The sequence below is a fragment of the Monopterus albus genome, unplaced genomic scaffold, assembly GCF_001952655.1.
Source record: "Monopterus albus unplaced genomic scaffold, M_albus_1.0 scaffold180.1, whole genome shotgun sequence".
NCBI classification, from domain to species: Eukaryota; Metazoa; Chordata; class Actinopteri; order Synbranchiformes; family Synbranchidae; genus Monopterus; species Monopterus albus.
This window is the reverse complement of record NW_018128060.1, coordinates 717,780-733,198: the sequence shown is the minus strand read 5'-3', so window position 1 is coordinate 733,198 and position 15,419 is coordinate 717,780. Positions and strand designations below refer to the sequence as shown.

Below are 15,419 nucleotides of genomic sequence, written 5' to 3'. Positions count from 1 at the left end.
TGTTTCATTGTCATATCAAAGTATAAATGAAAACCATGAATGATGAGGCCTAGAATTATTTACTAAGTGCATGGATGTATTGACATCACATTTTTGTCACTGCGTCCTAGCAGTATATAACAAGTCCTAATATTAAATACTATCTCCAACTGGATAAACAGCAGAACATGGAGGTTGAACAAATGAACCAATTATAAAAATACCTAATTTAAGGCACAAATATGAGTCTTATGGGGTATGTAACAATGGCACTGAGGGGTTTCCAGACAGTTTTGGCTAAGATAATGTATAAAATCATTTCATAACTAATGTTACTTCCTACACCAGGCTAGAAAATGTAAATTAATTTAGAGTTTTTAAAATGCATTTAAAGTTATTTTTAATGAAACATAAATCAGTGCTTAAGACTTTTTAACACCTGCCGAAGTAAATCTAGCCTACAATTTGGACCCGGTTGGAAATCCAGCTGTTGGAGCGGAAGTCCTAACAAACTGAAATAGGTAGCACCGGATCAATGTGTCCAAACCAGCATGTGAACATGATTTGGTGATGTTCGTCTCCTGCTCTGCGGATCGAGTGGCAGGACCAGGTGGGGAGCGGGTGGCGCCCGTGGCCCCCAGCCGTGACGTTAATCCGTGACGCAGGCTCGTCCTCCATCACCAGCCGAGTCCACTGACAGAAAACACCATTTAGAAACGAGAAGAGCCCTCACGATTTATGGGAATATGTAGTTAGCGCGAACAGTTCAGCGCATTTCGACAACACGGGGTTTGGTGGAGCTGGTAAGTCAACATTCTTAACTAAATCTTGATAAATCACTGTCACTGCGCTCGGTTTGATCTTCCTGTTTGGAGCTAACATTAGCCTAGCCAAGATGACCACGGTGATGATGGCGGATGGTGCCCGTTATTTCCAGCTGCGGCGATGGTATCTGATCAATATCACTGAAATTTAGTACGCAGTTTGCTTTTAGAACTAGACTTTAGTTAACCAACTGACGGAATCTAAAATTGTGCTATGAGCTTGTGACCGGCTATATATTAAGATCAGTATTACAAGAGAAAAAGGTCCCGCTGGCAAATGGAAGGTGCAGCTACTCAAGTGCGGCTCAAAAAAACCTAGCAGTGAAAGCAACCGCAGCAATGGGCGACCCGGAACAGGCGAACGAGAAATAGAGTCCTGTCAGACTGAAGTATTACTAACGTTGGTTGCTTTAATGTGAACTAATGTCCGTTTAACTTAACATCTTAGAATTTATTAGCGATTGAAAACGTCAGGATGCCAGCTAGCATGCTAACTGGTAATGCTAACATCTCAACTCCTTTCTCCATCAGAGCACTTACATGGAAAGTTGCCATGGGTGGCCGTGATGATGAAGATATGCCATATGTCGTGAATAAACAAAAGCAGGACGAAGAGCTAAAGAACAAACTGAATGAAAGCAGCCACTGGTCCGACCAGGACTCAACTGTCAACAATGCTAAGTGGGCCAAAGAAGGCCAGAACCAGCTGCGGAAAGTAGCCGAGAACCACCAGGATCAGGACCACAACTGAAATGTCAGCCAGAATGGGAACAAGGAAGACTTCCCTCATCAGAACACCACTCAGGAAGAACAACAGGGAAACCAGGAGCAGACCAAGTCTCCCAAAATCGTAATGACCCCTCGTCTCATTCAGGAAGAGTCCAAGAGCATCCTTAATGAGCCACTACTCATCAACACTCTGGAGTCCACAGAGGAGAAAGATAAAGAGAGAGAAGAGCATGGCAAAGAGAAGGAAAAGAAATCAGAGGAAGAAGAAGATGCATCAGGTGATACCAGAGGAGAGAAAGTGGCACAGAGTAATGATGAGTCTCAGAGAGAGGGCAGCATTGTTGGGCGAAATGCCTGCCTCCTCTTCTCCAACATGAACGGGACGCCAAGTGATGAAGAGTCCAGCTGGCCTGCACCGTCTCAGGATAACACGGCTGATGGCTCTCCAAATGGCAACAGAGGTAAACGGTGTATAGAGTTGATGTGTTAGGGCTGTTGAATTGTACAGCATGCACAGACAGTAACATGGACTCAGAGATGCTGCCCAAAACAATAAACCATTACAGGTGGATAAGACATGGATTCAAGGTGGGGAAAATAAACCACAGAAGCAAATTGTATACTGAGCAGATGATTTGCTTATAAGAAATATAGGCAATAGAGTCAACTATTTCAGTGCTGTCAGCATATATACACATCAAACAATGCTTTTTTTGTTCTGGTCTGCTTGTTGGTTCTGCTGAATGAGACGTTTTGTTTCCCCCAGACAGATTTTAAACACGTTCCCTTTTCTGTGTCTCTTCTTTGCGTCCTCCCTTTCAGGGTCGTTCTGGGACTCCAGTGCTTTTGAGACAGACACTGACCTGCCTTCAGGGTGGATGAGGGTTGGAGATATGTCAGGCACATACTACTGGCACATCCCCACAGGCACCACCCAGTGGGACCCTCCTTCGCCCCTGGATAAAGTTGGTGACTCCATGATGTCCTCCACTATGTCCCTGGAGACTACACCCTGTGAGGAACCTGAGGTGAGACCTAACACACATTTCACTTGGACAGAAGCACTGACATGTGAAGCTCTAGATAATAATCACTGCTGTTACATTTTTCCAGGAATCCTGGACTCACCTTTCCAGCACAGATGAAGGAGCTGGTGAAGGGGAACTGTGGAAGGTAAATGATGAAGAGACTCTGATTTAGCATAAATAAACTGTATTTAGTGTTTTCATATTTTGGCAGCATCAAAAAAAAATCAAAGCTTAAAGTAGTATAAGACCAATCCTGGGATGAAATATTAATAGGTTCAGAGTTCCCAGATCAATACATCATCATAAAAACATAATAAAATACAAACAACACTTTTTTTTCTCATGGCTTTTTTCCCAGTATTTCAAGAAAGTTTGTTCTGTGTATTAAATCTATCTACTGATTTTTAGCCAAATTAAATTTACATCCTCTAGCTGGAATACGTTGAGCAATGTTAAAACTTCCATTGTTAATTGTTTTTCTTTGTATCTGTCTTCAGGAGGAAGGAGAGGTTGCATCTGATCAAAGTCTGAAGGAGTTTGAAGGCGCAACTTTACGCTATGCATCTATCAATCTGAAGTATGTGTTGTTAAAGCGTTCAGTTCATAATATTGTGTCACCTCTTACTATCTTTTTGTTCACCCTTATTGCTTTCTCTCTCTATCATTACAGCTACAATTGCTCCCAGTCTGAGGAGGAAGAGAAGCTTGCTCCACTCTGCACAGATTTAGAAACTAAGGTAAATCACTGTTTGCTGTTGGATTTTCTAAATGCGAGTAAAAAAAGACTCTTGTTTGGAAAACTGTTGCTGTTGATCATGACAGCACAACAGGCCTCAGGTCCTGGGTTGGTCTTTGGGAGCGCCACTGTGACTCTCGCTCCCGAATTTTTATCAAGGGTCAAATTAAATGGAGGAAATTTCTCAATGGGAAAAGTTCAGTAACATAATTATGATAAATAAAATAGCTTATTTGGTATGCTAGGGAATAAATATTTTCTCTTGCTTTGACATAAGTGTGGTGTAATTAATTTTTATTTTATATTGAGTGTTAAGTCCAAATGTCCCTGTCATATTTGCATGTTTGTAGCCAATCATACTTTTTTAAAATGATTGTTTAGATATGTGCCTAAATGAGGTGAACTGAGCACTGTTAACTCGGAGGAATCGACAAATGATTGTTTAGATATGTGCCTAAATTAGGTGAACTGAGCACTGTTAACGCCTCCAATCGTTCCTAACACCATTGTTCTTTGCCTTCCCTCTTGAATCCTTTTTTTGTAGTAATGTGCCACATATTTGCACTTTCAGTGTTTTGCTGTGCGTTCCCTGGGCTGGGTAGAGATGTCTGAGGAGGACATGGCACCTAGCAAGAGCAGTGTTGCTGTCAACAACTGCATCAGGCAGCTCTCTTACCACAAACACAACATTCATGACACGGCTGGTATCTGGGGAGAGGTGAGGGGATTTTATTGAGTCTCACTGACAGTTCCTGTAATGGCTGTTTGATGATGGAAAAGGCTGTTACCTTGTTGAAGATTTTTCATTGACCCTTTTGAACTCATCAGTATCTTGTTGTCAGCTACCTTTAAGCTATTGGGGTTCGATCACATAATGCTGTATCTTTTCAGCAGTTTTTCCAAGCTGTAATTAAGAGTTTTTGTTGTTAAATTCATGTTTTGTAATGATTGAGTAATCTCAGGTAGTAAAAGCGGAATGTTTTTACCATTACAGTAATCGTATACATGTTTAACAAGTATAAATAGTTCTGGCTCTGTGTTGACGTCACAGGTGGCACGTACCGTGGCCAATGCGTCAAGCATAACTGCAGTTTAAGGCTGTGTGTGTTGTCACAGGGTAAGGACATGCTGATGATTTTGGAGAACGACACCATGAACTTGATTGACCCTCTGGGCCAGACTCTGCTTCACGCTCAGCCAATTGGCAGTATCCGTGTTTGGGGTGTAGGCAGAGACAATGGCAGGTCAGTATGATGATCTGAACATGATTTATCCAGCTCTAATAAAACCATCAGTCAGGGGGCGGATGATAATGCAGAAAATGTTTGAGAACCACTGAAATAAAACATGCTTCAAGGAGACCAGTTGATCATTGGTCAGTGCTATTTTATGTACTTTCTCATTGTTGTAATCTACCATCTTCAGCCATATATTTTAATTTTATCACTGAAGGAAACTGTGTTCTCTATTCACACCCTAATTCATACTTTTTTAGTTGTGCAAAGATGCTCACTGAAAACAGGGTTCCATTGAATTTCCTTAAAGAAGAACATACATCTGGTCGATTTTCAGTCGAAATTAAATTTTAGCTGAAATGATTGTTAGAGCAGACGGCATTACCTCTTCTTCTTTGATGTTGTTTTGAGTCTTCTACCATTATTCAGACAAGTCAGAATTTAGCAGCTGATTGACATTTTAAATGTTGTACAGCCTCCTGTAGTTAGAATTCATTTATAATGCTTGGTATTCCCGAAGAAACCTGTAGCAAGCACAGTGTAGTGTTAACTGCATGCATCTGCCCTCTGCTGGTTTGTTAAGAGCATGGCAGCCAGTGATTACAACCTTGACTGTTGATGCCTGCTTCTTGTCTGACTGCATTCTAACAATCGTGTTTTTTTTTTCTTTCATGCTGCAATAAACAGGGAAAGGTATACATAATGATTACTATCTTAAAATGGTTTTAAAGATTGCTTTGGTGCTATTGTTACTTACAGGTGTGTGTGTGTGTTTTGTGTCCACATAAGCATATACTTGTTCAAACTGTCTTACACATGTGAATATGTGAAATGTGACCTTTTTCGTTTGATTTCATCTGCAGGGATTTTGCTTATGTGGCTCGAGACAACTTGACCCAAGTTTTGAAGTGTCATGTTTTCCGTTGTGACTCGCCTGCTAAGAATATCGCCACCAGCTTACATGAGATGTGTTCAAAGGTCAGGCCCAGCTTGGATTTAATTTAGCTTCATTATTAATTCAGTGCAGTCTCTTCATTCAAAATCATCTGTGAATGCCGTACTTGAAATTTGAACATTTTATTCACTTAATTCAACTTCAGATAATGATGGAGAGAAAGGCAACCAAGCCAGGAGGGAGCAGATTCAACTCTGACTCAAATAAGCCTGTGGTCATCCCTGTTGAAGGTAAAATAAAATATCCTTTAGGCCTTACACACTTGCAATATCGTCATAGTTCACAGTGTGGGATTGGATCACGCAATGTGTTTTCCTTTCCTAACAGAGTTTCCTGCTCCCAAAAATGAACTCTTCCAGCGCTTCCATGTTTATTACCTTGGTTGTGAGCCTGTGGCTAAGCCAGTTGGTAAGAAAATACCATCAAATACTTACTGGTTGATGGAAATGTTTGAGCTCTTTACACTTTTACATGTTGACAACATTCTTCTAATGTCCCTACACTTTATGGATTTTATCATGCGTTCTCTGTGTGTGTTTTGTTTTTGTATGCATTTCTAGGTATGGATATAATCAATGACGCGCTAGAGGCTGCAATGAGTGGCAAAGATAAAAATGACTGGACTCCTGTCTCTGTGAATGTCGCACCAGCCACTCTCTCAATACTTTCAAGACAGGTAACAAACAACAAACAAGGACACAGTGTGGTGATTTTAAATCGGGAGCTGAAGTTTCATGATTGGTCTTTACAGGGATGTCAGTTTGCTTTGTATGGCTTGCCACTAAAGCTTTACTTAAGTATTATTTCATAAAGTGCAAAGTTTGCCTGAAAGCAGAATTATTTTATCGATTTATTGTCATACACCATTATCTCATGCTTTATCAGTCATAGTATAGATAAATGTTGGGGAAAATATTTATATTACACTAGATAAATCCTTCTACTGTCACTTATATTTCCAACCCCAGAGTGAGGAGGTGCTGTCAGAGTGCAGGGTACGTTTCCTTTCTTTCATGGGTGTGGGGAAGGACATCCACACCTTTGCTTTCATCATGGCGGAGGGTCCTCGAGATTTCACCTGTCATATGTTTTGGTGTGAGCCCAACGCTGCCAGTCTGAGTGAGGCCGTACAGGCTGCCTGCATGGTGAGCCCTAAACAGATACATGGGATGACAGGCTGCAGAGATAAGCTTATGTTGTAAATGATTTGCAAATTATTTCTCAGGATGATTGTGTTCTAATTCTGCAACGGATTTACTTCATTGTGTTGCAATGTCAGAAGCTTGTTTGAATCACACTGGTTTACATCCACAGGCAGTGTTTATTCTAGTCTATAATACACCACTTTTGCTCTCTGTGCATTTTCATTGTTGTAGCTTCGCTACCAGAAATGTCTGGATGCCCGTCCGCCCAGCCTAGCCTCCTGCCTGCCCACTCCTCCTGCTGACTCTGTGGCTCGACGGGTCAAGAAGGGGATGCAGAGTCTGCTGGGCAGCTTTAAGGGCTACAAGTCAGGCTCCCAGTCTCCTTGAGCTGGAGCAAAACAGATCCACAGTCTGTCACAACAGGTCCTTCTCACTCTCGCATCTCCTCCTTCTTTCATCCTTCTGCCACAGTTTCGCCTTATGACCGTTTCACTTGTCTGGTCACTAGTGTCGTGTGGAGTAGTTTGTGGGGAAAATGTGTATCTGAAAAGATTCCATTTATTTCTTTTTACTTTATAGAACAGTTTGAAACTCTTCTCCAAACAAAGGAACCCCTGCCTTCATGCTGGGATTTTTCTGAATCTTAGCTATTTTTGTCTTTTAACAGAAACATTGCTTTGAATGTTGAAGATGGATGTAATGTGTTTTACATGGAGATGCTAGACTTGGCTTGAAAAAGCTGTTGCTAGATGCTCTCACAGAAACGATCTCTTTCTCTCCTCAACGCAGTGGTCATCTCTAACACTCCTTTTGCACTATCTGAAGAAATGCAGTAATGCAGTCATCAGATGGTGTCACGCATCCTGTTATTGGTTTTATAAAACATCACTCTTCCACCATAGGTTGTAATAGGCGCTGTAGAAGTCGCAGTAGTGTGCCACGTAGTTATATGCCTCTGACCCTCCCAAATATTGTCATTTAGTCTTCCAAAGAACTGTACGGTCATCTGTCACATAGTGAGCAACCACTGATTTGAGTGTAGTGTGTTTCTCATTCATTCTGCATGAACATTTGCAAGTTCAGTGCTAGTGTGCAATAATCAGATGTTCCTGTATGGTGTAGTGATGAGATGGCTGCCATGTGATTATTTGTTCACTTTAATGCGAGTCTGAATAGATTGGGTGTGAGGCCAATGGAACAACAGAGCCATGTTAAAAAAATCGTTATCTTGTAACAGAAATAATAGTAATAAGAGCTACGAACTCTGGGTTTTCACACAATTGTTTACCACCAACAAACTACTGAATTGTACTGTAGAAACTCACCACAAGCTGCATGTTTTGATAGCCTCGGGTTCTTGCTGCTTGCAGCGGTTTAGTGCTTATGACCCATCAGTATATCCTGTAAATTCTTTCTGTGTTTCTGTACGGTAAAAGGAGGCTGGAGTTGATGTGTTGTTTCGTGTTACATAGGCGCATGTCACTCTAATTAATGTCAGTGTTTATCATAAGCTAGCTGTAGGGAGTAGGCTTCTGTCAGTTCCTTCAGGCTGAACCCATGAGAGCAGGTTAATGTTTGTATTTACGTATATGGGAAACCAAGAGATCCTTTCTCCAGGGGTTTGCTGTTTTATTTTTTTTCCCTTGGCCACATTTAGGCTTTTATGGCCCTTGACCACTCTAGTTAATGCTTTTGTTTGTCTGTTTTGTTTTGTTTCCACACACTACAATGTACACAATTAGGATGATTTTAACATTAGCTAGTTAAATTTCCTTTTTATAAAGAACACACTTATTAGCGAAGTTGTATTTTACCTTTGTGTGTCTGTCAGTAATCAATACTGTATGTAGCACAATAGTAATAGTCATTTCTAATATTAAAGATGCAGTTTGTAAGCTTTTTAAAAAGAACATTTATTTCATCACTGATAAAATTGGCCTTGGTAGGGCTTTTGTTTTGCCACATTGTCTGAGACATCGGTAGCTAGATAGCAAACTCAGACTAACAGACCCCACTATATAGAGATAAAACTGTCTAAAATTAAAAACATACTGTCACCTTAAGATTTAGAATGGTGTCAGATCAAATGTATCACTCAGTTGAATTGTCTTGTTTTACAATGACATAGCTGTGGTGGTACTGAACTGACAACCGTAACGTTAATTTAACCACTCATTAACAATGTCCATCATACCATCATACCTAAACAGGCTCTACTGTAGTTGGTTTGTTAGTTGAACTTTATTCATTCATTCAGGAATTCTCAATGATATCAAGATCTCTTTTAATATGCCGTATTAACGTTATGGTTGTCCACTGGCCGCTGCGGCTGTGTACCACGCAAAAAGAACGGCTTAACAGTTACATAGTTGGTAGATGAAGTAGCGTTAGTCTTATCTTCATTATGCCATGACAAAGTGTGAGATCCCTTAGATAATATTTCAAGCTAAATGTTGTCACTATATTATCACAAACTGCCTGGAACTCTAAACAACTGCCAATTTAAGCTAGCAGCAGCTACACTAAGGCACTAAAGCCATGTCGTCTCTAACATCACTGGCCTTGTAATAAAATGCTTTTTTGATTTTTGAGTTTGAAGTTCTAAAACCCGTACACTTGACCCACCAGATAGGGCAGTGCACGTTGTTGTCTGGACGTTCTGTGTGGTCACACAAGCCCCCTCTCACATCGTACTCTCCACTAAGTGTGGTCTTAATGGTTGTTTTGCCTGTGAGACCCCTAAAAACTCCCAGAATGCAACACGTTGTTTACTCCTTGACATCATTGTGAAATAGGGTGGTTACAAATATTCTGAACAGAAATGGACATGCATAACAAATGCAGCATTATTTATACAAAAAATACATTTATGACTAATTTCTGAATAGATTAAATTATGCCCATTATAATATCATGCTAAAATTAACTTCATGTTAAGTGCTTGAGTCTTTTTTTTTATATATATTTTTGAAGTTGTCAAACACTAAAGCTCTTACCAACTGCCTCTTTATATGAAATATAACACTAATGAAAACTAGACTACACTGACTCAGTTCACTGCCTTGTCATTCGTGTCACTTGGAATTATTGTGCTTTTCACCTTCAGAGTTTGCTGTGTCCAGTCAGCGGTTACACTAGAACCAGATGAGTTAAAGAACATTAGCAGATTAATTTATCATGTAAATTAGGTGTATAAAATGTATGTATATAAAGGTCATTGCACAATAAATGTGAACATATCATGACTGTTTATCTTGTGATCTTTTAATTTGGGAAATTTCTTGGTTGTGTTGCAGTGAACAGTTTGGTTTTGAAAGGATGGGCCTAGATCCTGAAAATGTACCCTTTGGTTTCTGGGTGTGGAAGCATGGAGTTATAATTTTCTGTCAATGGTTTTATCTCTCATTCCCACCCTTTCCATTAAAATGTAAAAGAAGCTGCATACAACCTGTCTGGCCCTTTTGCATATGCAATAAACTGTCTGACACCGGTTTTACCATATGTATTGACAGACAAGCAAAATAATTTGAACCAAAAATGCCAAGCACAACCAACCCCCACCCCGAGTCACCTGTTCAGTTCATATCAGCACTGCTGTCTCCACCTGGTGGGTTCAAAAGGATGGGTAGTGCTGGTTATTGTTTCCCTGAGAGATGGTTTTGGAGATGAAATGTGCACATCAAGTAGGGTCCGCAGCCACAGACTGGTAATAATGGGCTGCACCATTTCAAATATCAGGAAGGCCCTGCCAGCAGGATCTGGTACTGTCGGCCAGATCAAGGCTCTGCCTGAAATTACTTCCTTTTAAAGACAGAGGCTGGGGCCCCAGTGCTGGGTGAGTTCTCTTTGTCTAGATTAACACAGTCATACTGTGGCCTGTTTTAGGTGACCATGGGTTTTCATCATTTCAGTGGTTTAATTTAAAAGAGTAGTTGCTGCTTCTGCAAATCTTGCTTATATTTATAGTACAGGAGTTGACTTGTGCAACGAGTGTGAATTTTAACATTGTAGCTCATATTTGCGCCAGGTTGCCAATTTATTAGGGACACCTAGCTAAAACCAATTTGGTGTCATAGATGAACCCAGTGAAAACAGTATAAAGTATACTCAATAGGTTATATGAAATATGTGTAGTATGGAATTGGGACAATTAAATGACCCTTTGAATCTTGGCACAATCTCTTTGCATTGATGTTTTGTGCTTGTGTGCTATGTAGAGAGGTGTATAGTGGTTATTTTGGGAGCTGTAGTGTGTGTGTGGTTCTAATATTTAGTCCATCTCATTTATATCAATAGGAGGAAACAACAATGTAACCATGTATGGTCTGTTGCAGGGCTGATTTATTAGACTGTATTAGCAGGTGTATCTAATAACCTACAAATGAGTCTCTTTTATTTGTGTAATGTAATACATTTTCTGCCTTTTTTCCCCATATATAAAGATCATATAGAGGTTCTTTTCTGTTTTGTACCTCTTGGATTATGAATGTGAAAGCAGCAGGCACTTCGTTACCACCTGTCAATCACAGTGTACATAGTGTGGCACATGGAGAAAGTAATCACAATTATAATTATTCCTATATCCTAATTATGCATGTGGCATTTGTTTAATGGAGATTTATTCTGAGTAATGAATGTGTAGTCTTGTGGAACATTGCTTTTTCTCGGTGTGGATGAGAGGACTTCTGTCTCCTCTGCTGGCCTCTCCAATCTAATCACCAATCTCAGGCTTGATGAAAGGAGCTGGTGCACGTCTTCAACCCGGTATCAAGGTTTGAGAGAGATGATGGAAATCCCTGCAGGTCACAGCCTTTTTTTTTTGACTGATTCATATTGCAAGAACACACGTCTTTGTACAACGATTCTCACATCCTCTGCAGCCTTTATTTCAGCAGCGCTTAACCATAACGATTTCTTTTTTTTTTTTTTTGCCCTCCACTGGCTTCTGCAGAGATTTGCGCTTCCCAGTAATTAGGGACGACACCACCGAGTGCTAGGTTTAGGATAGGGACAGCGCAAATCAAGGCTTTACCCAAACGGATTTTTTTTTTTTTTTTTTTTTTTGCCCTCCACTGGCTTCTGCAGAGATTTGCACTTCCCAGTAATTAGGGACGACACCACCGAGTGCTAGGTTTAGGATAGGGACAGCGCAAATCAAGCAGATGTGTGAAGGCAGACTTGGATCAGCTACCAGGAAAAACAAACAAAACAAAACAAAAAGGCTTAAGGAGAGGTTAATGTTTTATGCTTCCATTCCAGGGAGTATTCCTGCATCCATGGACCTATGAAATCTATAATAAAATGAGATACATTAAAAAAACATGGAATGGCAGGTGATGGAGAATAAATGACAGACAATACTGATGCAAATGTTGCTACAGTCGCTATCAGTTCCCTGAGCCACTCGTTCAGGGATTAGGCAGCCTAATCTCAAAATGTTCAGTAATTCATTCTATCCCAAATAGCACAGTGACTGCTTTGCAGCCCACTGGTGTCTGGATCATAATTTCTCCAGTGGTCGTCCAGCAGCTCAGTAGTGGTTCGGTAACAGTTTAGTACACATGCCGGTCTGACAGGAAGCGCTGTTCATGCAGCATATGATGTGTTAGCCTAGACTGTAACCTAAACCATACGTAGGCCCCAAGACAGAACAGTGATCAGCAACATGTTCTTAAATGATCAGAAGTCCTTAATAGTATAGAAAAATCCTCCTGTAAGGATTTTCAATATATTACTGATACTGAAGCAATAATATGTAACATCTTTGATGCTATAGCTGGTTAAAGGGCCAGTTTTAGGGTCTTTTAGTCTATAACAAAATCATATTTTATAATATTTTGATCATATGTTTATGTACAGTTGTCTCAATTAAAAAGTAAAATTGCTTCTAAAATGTAGCTGTATTCTCAGCTAAGGTGTAAGGTGCCTCAACACTGTATTGAAGTGAACTATGTGATATTGCACCACTAGAAATTTCCAGCTTATGTTGTCAGTGTCTACAGCTCTGCCCAGACTGGCTGCTGTAATAGCAAGCACACCTTATTTATACAGTACAGCACTTAAACAGTATTCACAAATTGCTTTACGGGGTTGGTCGATAAAAGTAAACCACAAAACGTGATTTTGAAATCATATTAGGAGACTGAAAAGAAGCCAAAGAAAAGCTGTATTGAAAATATGCGCACGGATTTAGCTTCCCTGAGGCTGTTCCAAAGTTATGGAACAACTTGAATCTTTTGCTAGATTGGGAATATCAGATTCTTTTAATTGAATTGTTGAAAGAGAAACGAAAGAGTTACATTGTGGGCAAAATGTACAAATACTCCACTGATCCTATCAGTTGCTTTTAAATGAATCATTTTAAATTTTGTCCCAGGAATGCATGAATGAAGATGCCTGTGACTCTGCTGTGGAAATCTCAGTAGGACTTACTGACATGTTCTTTTGTTCCAAGACTAATATACTTTTCTGGTGCACCTTGGCCTCTTCTATCCCACCTCCAATAAGTCATTTTTATTAAAATGTGTCAAATTTCATAATAGAATAATTGCTATGAACAATAGCAGCTTTCACACTAGAAATGAATGGCCTTTACATTTACCATGTCGCTAGGATCTTTAATCTTTAGATTTCATTTGACAGACAGCAACCAATTCATATTCATACTGTGTGATTGGGGTTTGTCAGGCAGTAATGTTCAATGAGTGGACTTATGTAGTGGAAAATGACATGTCTCATTATTCATATGGATGAAACAGTCCAACAGAGACACAGAGGTTGTTACAGACACAGTGTTTTGAGTGTCTTCTCATTTACAGGCGGTCACATAATAAACCATTTCACATTCATCTTCTGAGTTCTTAAGGGAGTAGTTTGGCATTTAGGGAAACGGGCTTATTCGCTTTCTTGCCGAGAGTTAGATGAGAAGACTGATACTAATCAATGTGAAGCTACAGCAGGCTGCTTGTTAGCTTTGCTTGGCATGGAAACAGGGAAACAGTTAGCTTGTCTCTGTCCAAAGGTAAAAAAAAAAATGTCTATGTCACTGCACCTAGCCTGTGGATCCTGTGGATCCACGGTCCTGTGGATTTTGATCTATTGTTTTAAAGGTGCAGGTAAAGCAACCAAACCTCTCCAGCAAACAGCAACTTCTCCCCACAGATTTGTGTAAGACTGTCTTCCATGACCAGGAGGATTGAACCTGCCATCAAAAATAAAGACAGACATTCAACATATTAAAAAAATAAATGACTGAAATCTCACCAGTGCAGTTTGTACTGACTTTTGCTGTAATTGGGTGTTAAATATGGAACTTTCATTAGAAGATAAATCAGACATTTCTGCTTTTCGAAATTAATTGACTTCATTCTTCTTGGGCTATGCTAAAAAAAAAAAGAAAAAGAAAAACGAAAGAATAAAACTAATTAAAGAGGCATGATTTGTAATTACTTAGCATTTTAGTGATACTTACCAGGGGTGTATTCAGTTTTGTTGTGCACTGTAGTTTGCTGCACCACAGCATTATGATCAGCCAATACCAGGCTTTACTTTGTAACACAGCATTGCGATGACTGAATCTGGGACTCATCTAACTCTTGGCAATAAAACAAATAAACATATTCCCCAGAATGTCCAAACAATTCCTTTAACTCACTTTAGCTCCGTGTTGCTGCAATCAAACCGAATTCACATAGATATGAAAATATTGCCTTGCAGGTGTAATGATTAACAGTGAGATTAATTTGCTTGCAGACAAGCCTCTCTAAGAAGACAACTTCCAGCCTGGTCTCCTGCGAGTCTCTCCACAGACCCAATTTGATGGCCCAAATGCTCCCATGGTATACTGAAGCAAATTGCATCGTTACTTTGCAAATTTGTTCAAGCAATCAACTCAATCTCACTTGGGCTAGCCATCTGACAACAGGAATGATTAGAATCCTAGGCGGCTCGCTGCTCGTCACTTGGGACTGAGATGAGAGCGGAATTACAATGAAGCCTGAAATTGCATGTTATTGTTACCTCCCTGTGTTCCTGTCCTCTTTTCTGCATCCACCATTTTCCTCATGCCCACATCTGTCCCCTCTATTCTATCCTTCTACCCTAAATGTGGTAATGAGGTGTGACTGTTCGAGACAAAGTCAAAGGCCAATTGTCCAGAATGGGAGACTAGAAATAGCTCCTGTCCCGTCTTTTATTACAGAGCAGACCTCCCATCACTGTGGTGTTAAAAAACCCTGATATGGGAGAATAAATATGCAAAGTTTGAGTGGAAATGTGGTGGAGGATTAGAGTTGATGGCCTTTAATGTAGTAGTGATGGACAGGCAGTGACTGAAAAAAGGAATAAACACTTCATCAGAACATCTTTTCAAGGGATTTTGGCAAGGGAGGTGGCTTAGTCGAGTTTCCTTTAGGTTTGGACAAAATACATTAAAAGACCCTTGGAGCTGTGGCGAAATGCTGAGGGCAGAGGCAGGTGACTCTTGCTTCATATTTATCAGCTTCTCCTCACACGTTGGCTTCGAGAGGAGGGCCGGGGGGTGAAATGACCTGATGGGAGCTGAGGAGAGGCGAAGCAGGTTGTTGATTCTCATTTCACTGTTCCCATCTCCCAGCAGGATTGTCTGAGACATAGATAAATACTGCCAGCACTGCGATTTATAAGCTTTGTAGCAGACACAATTTCGCCCATTACCTGACTGACTCAAAAGTCCAGCATGCTTCAGTCCCCTGCATACAGAGTGCTGTGATTTCAGCTGCATTAGCCATCCTGCCAAATCAACCTCCAG

The 15,419-nt window shown here is 40.3% G+C and overlaps 1 protein-coding gene across 1 annotated transcript; it reads left to right on the top strand.

Annotated features, from left to right (window-relative positions):
* Positions 1 to 620: 620 nt before the first annotated feature.
* On the top strand, positions 621 to 9,876 carry apbb1 (amyloid beta (A4) precursor protein-binding, family B, member 1 (Fe65)). Its single transcript, XM_020616847.1, has 15 exons — positions 621 to 782; positions 1,335 to 1,993; positions 2,355 to 2,560; positions 2,646 to 2,705; positions 3,058 to 3,137; positions 3,231 to 3,297; positions 3,868 to 4,014; positions 4,413 to 4,540; positions 5,219 to 5,224; positions 5,395 to 5,509; positions 5,632 to 5,716; positions 5,814 to 5,894; positions 6,047 to 6,162; positions 6,455 to 6,631; positions 6,863 to 9,876. Exons 2-15 carry the CDS (start codon positions 1,657 to 1,659, stop codon positions 7,016 to 7,018), a joined length of 1,761 nt encoding a protein of 586 aa, XP_020472503.1. The 5' UTR covers positions 621 to 782; positions 1,335 to 1,656; the 3' UTR covers positions 7,019 to 9,876.
* The last annotated feature ends 5,543 nt before the right edge of the window (positions 9,877 to 15,419 follow it).

Bases quoted from the DNA above. Each gene is read 5' to 3' on its own strand.
- apbb1 (XM_020616847.1), top strand. From the start codon at position 1,657: ATGACCCCTCGTCTCATTCAGGAAGAGTCCAAGAGCATCCTTAATGAG. The intron at 5,717-5,813 runs GTAAAATAAAAT...CTTTCCTAACAG, and splicing joins TGTGGTCATCCCTGTTGAAG to AGTTTCCTGCTCCCAAAAAT. The intron at 6,163-6,454 runs GTAACAAACAAC...TTCCAACCCCAG, and splicing joins TCTCAATACTTTCAAGACAG to AGTGAGGAGGTGCTGTCAGA.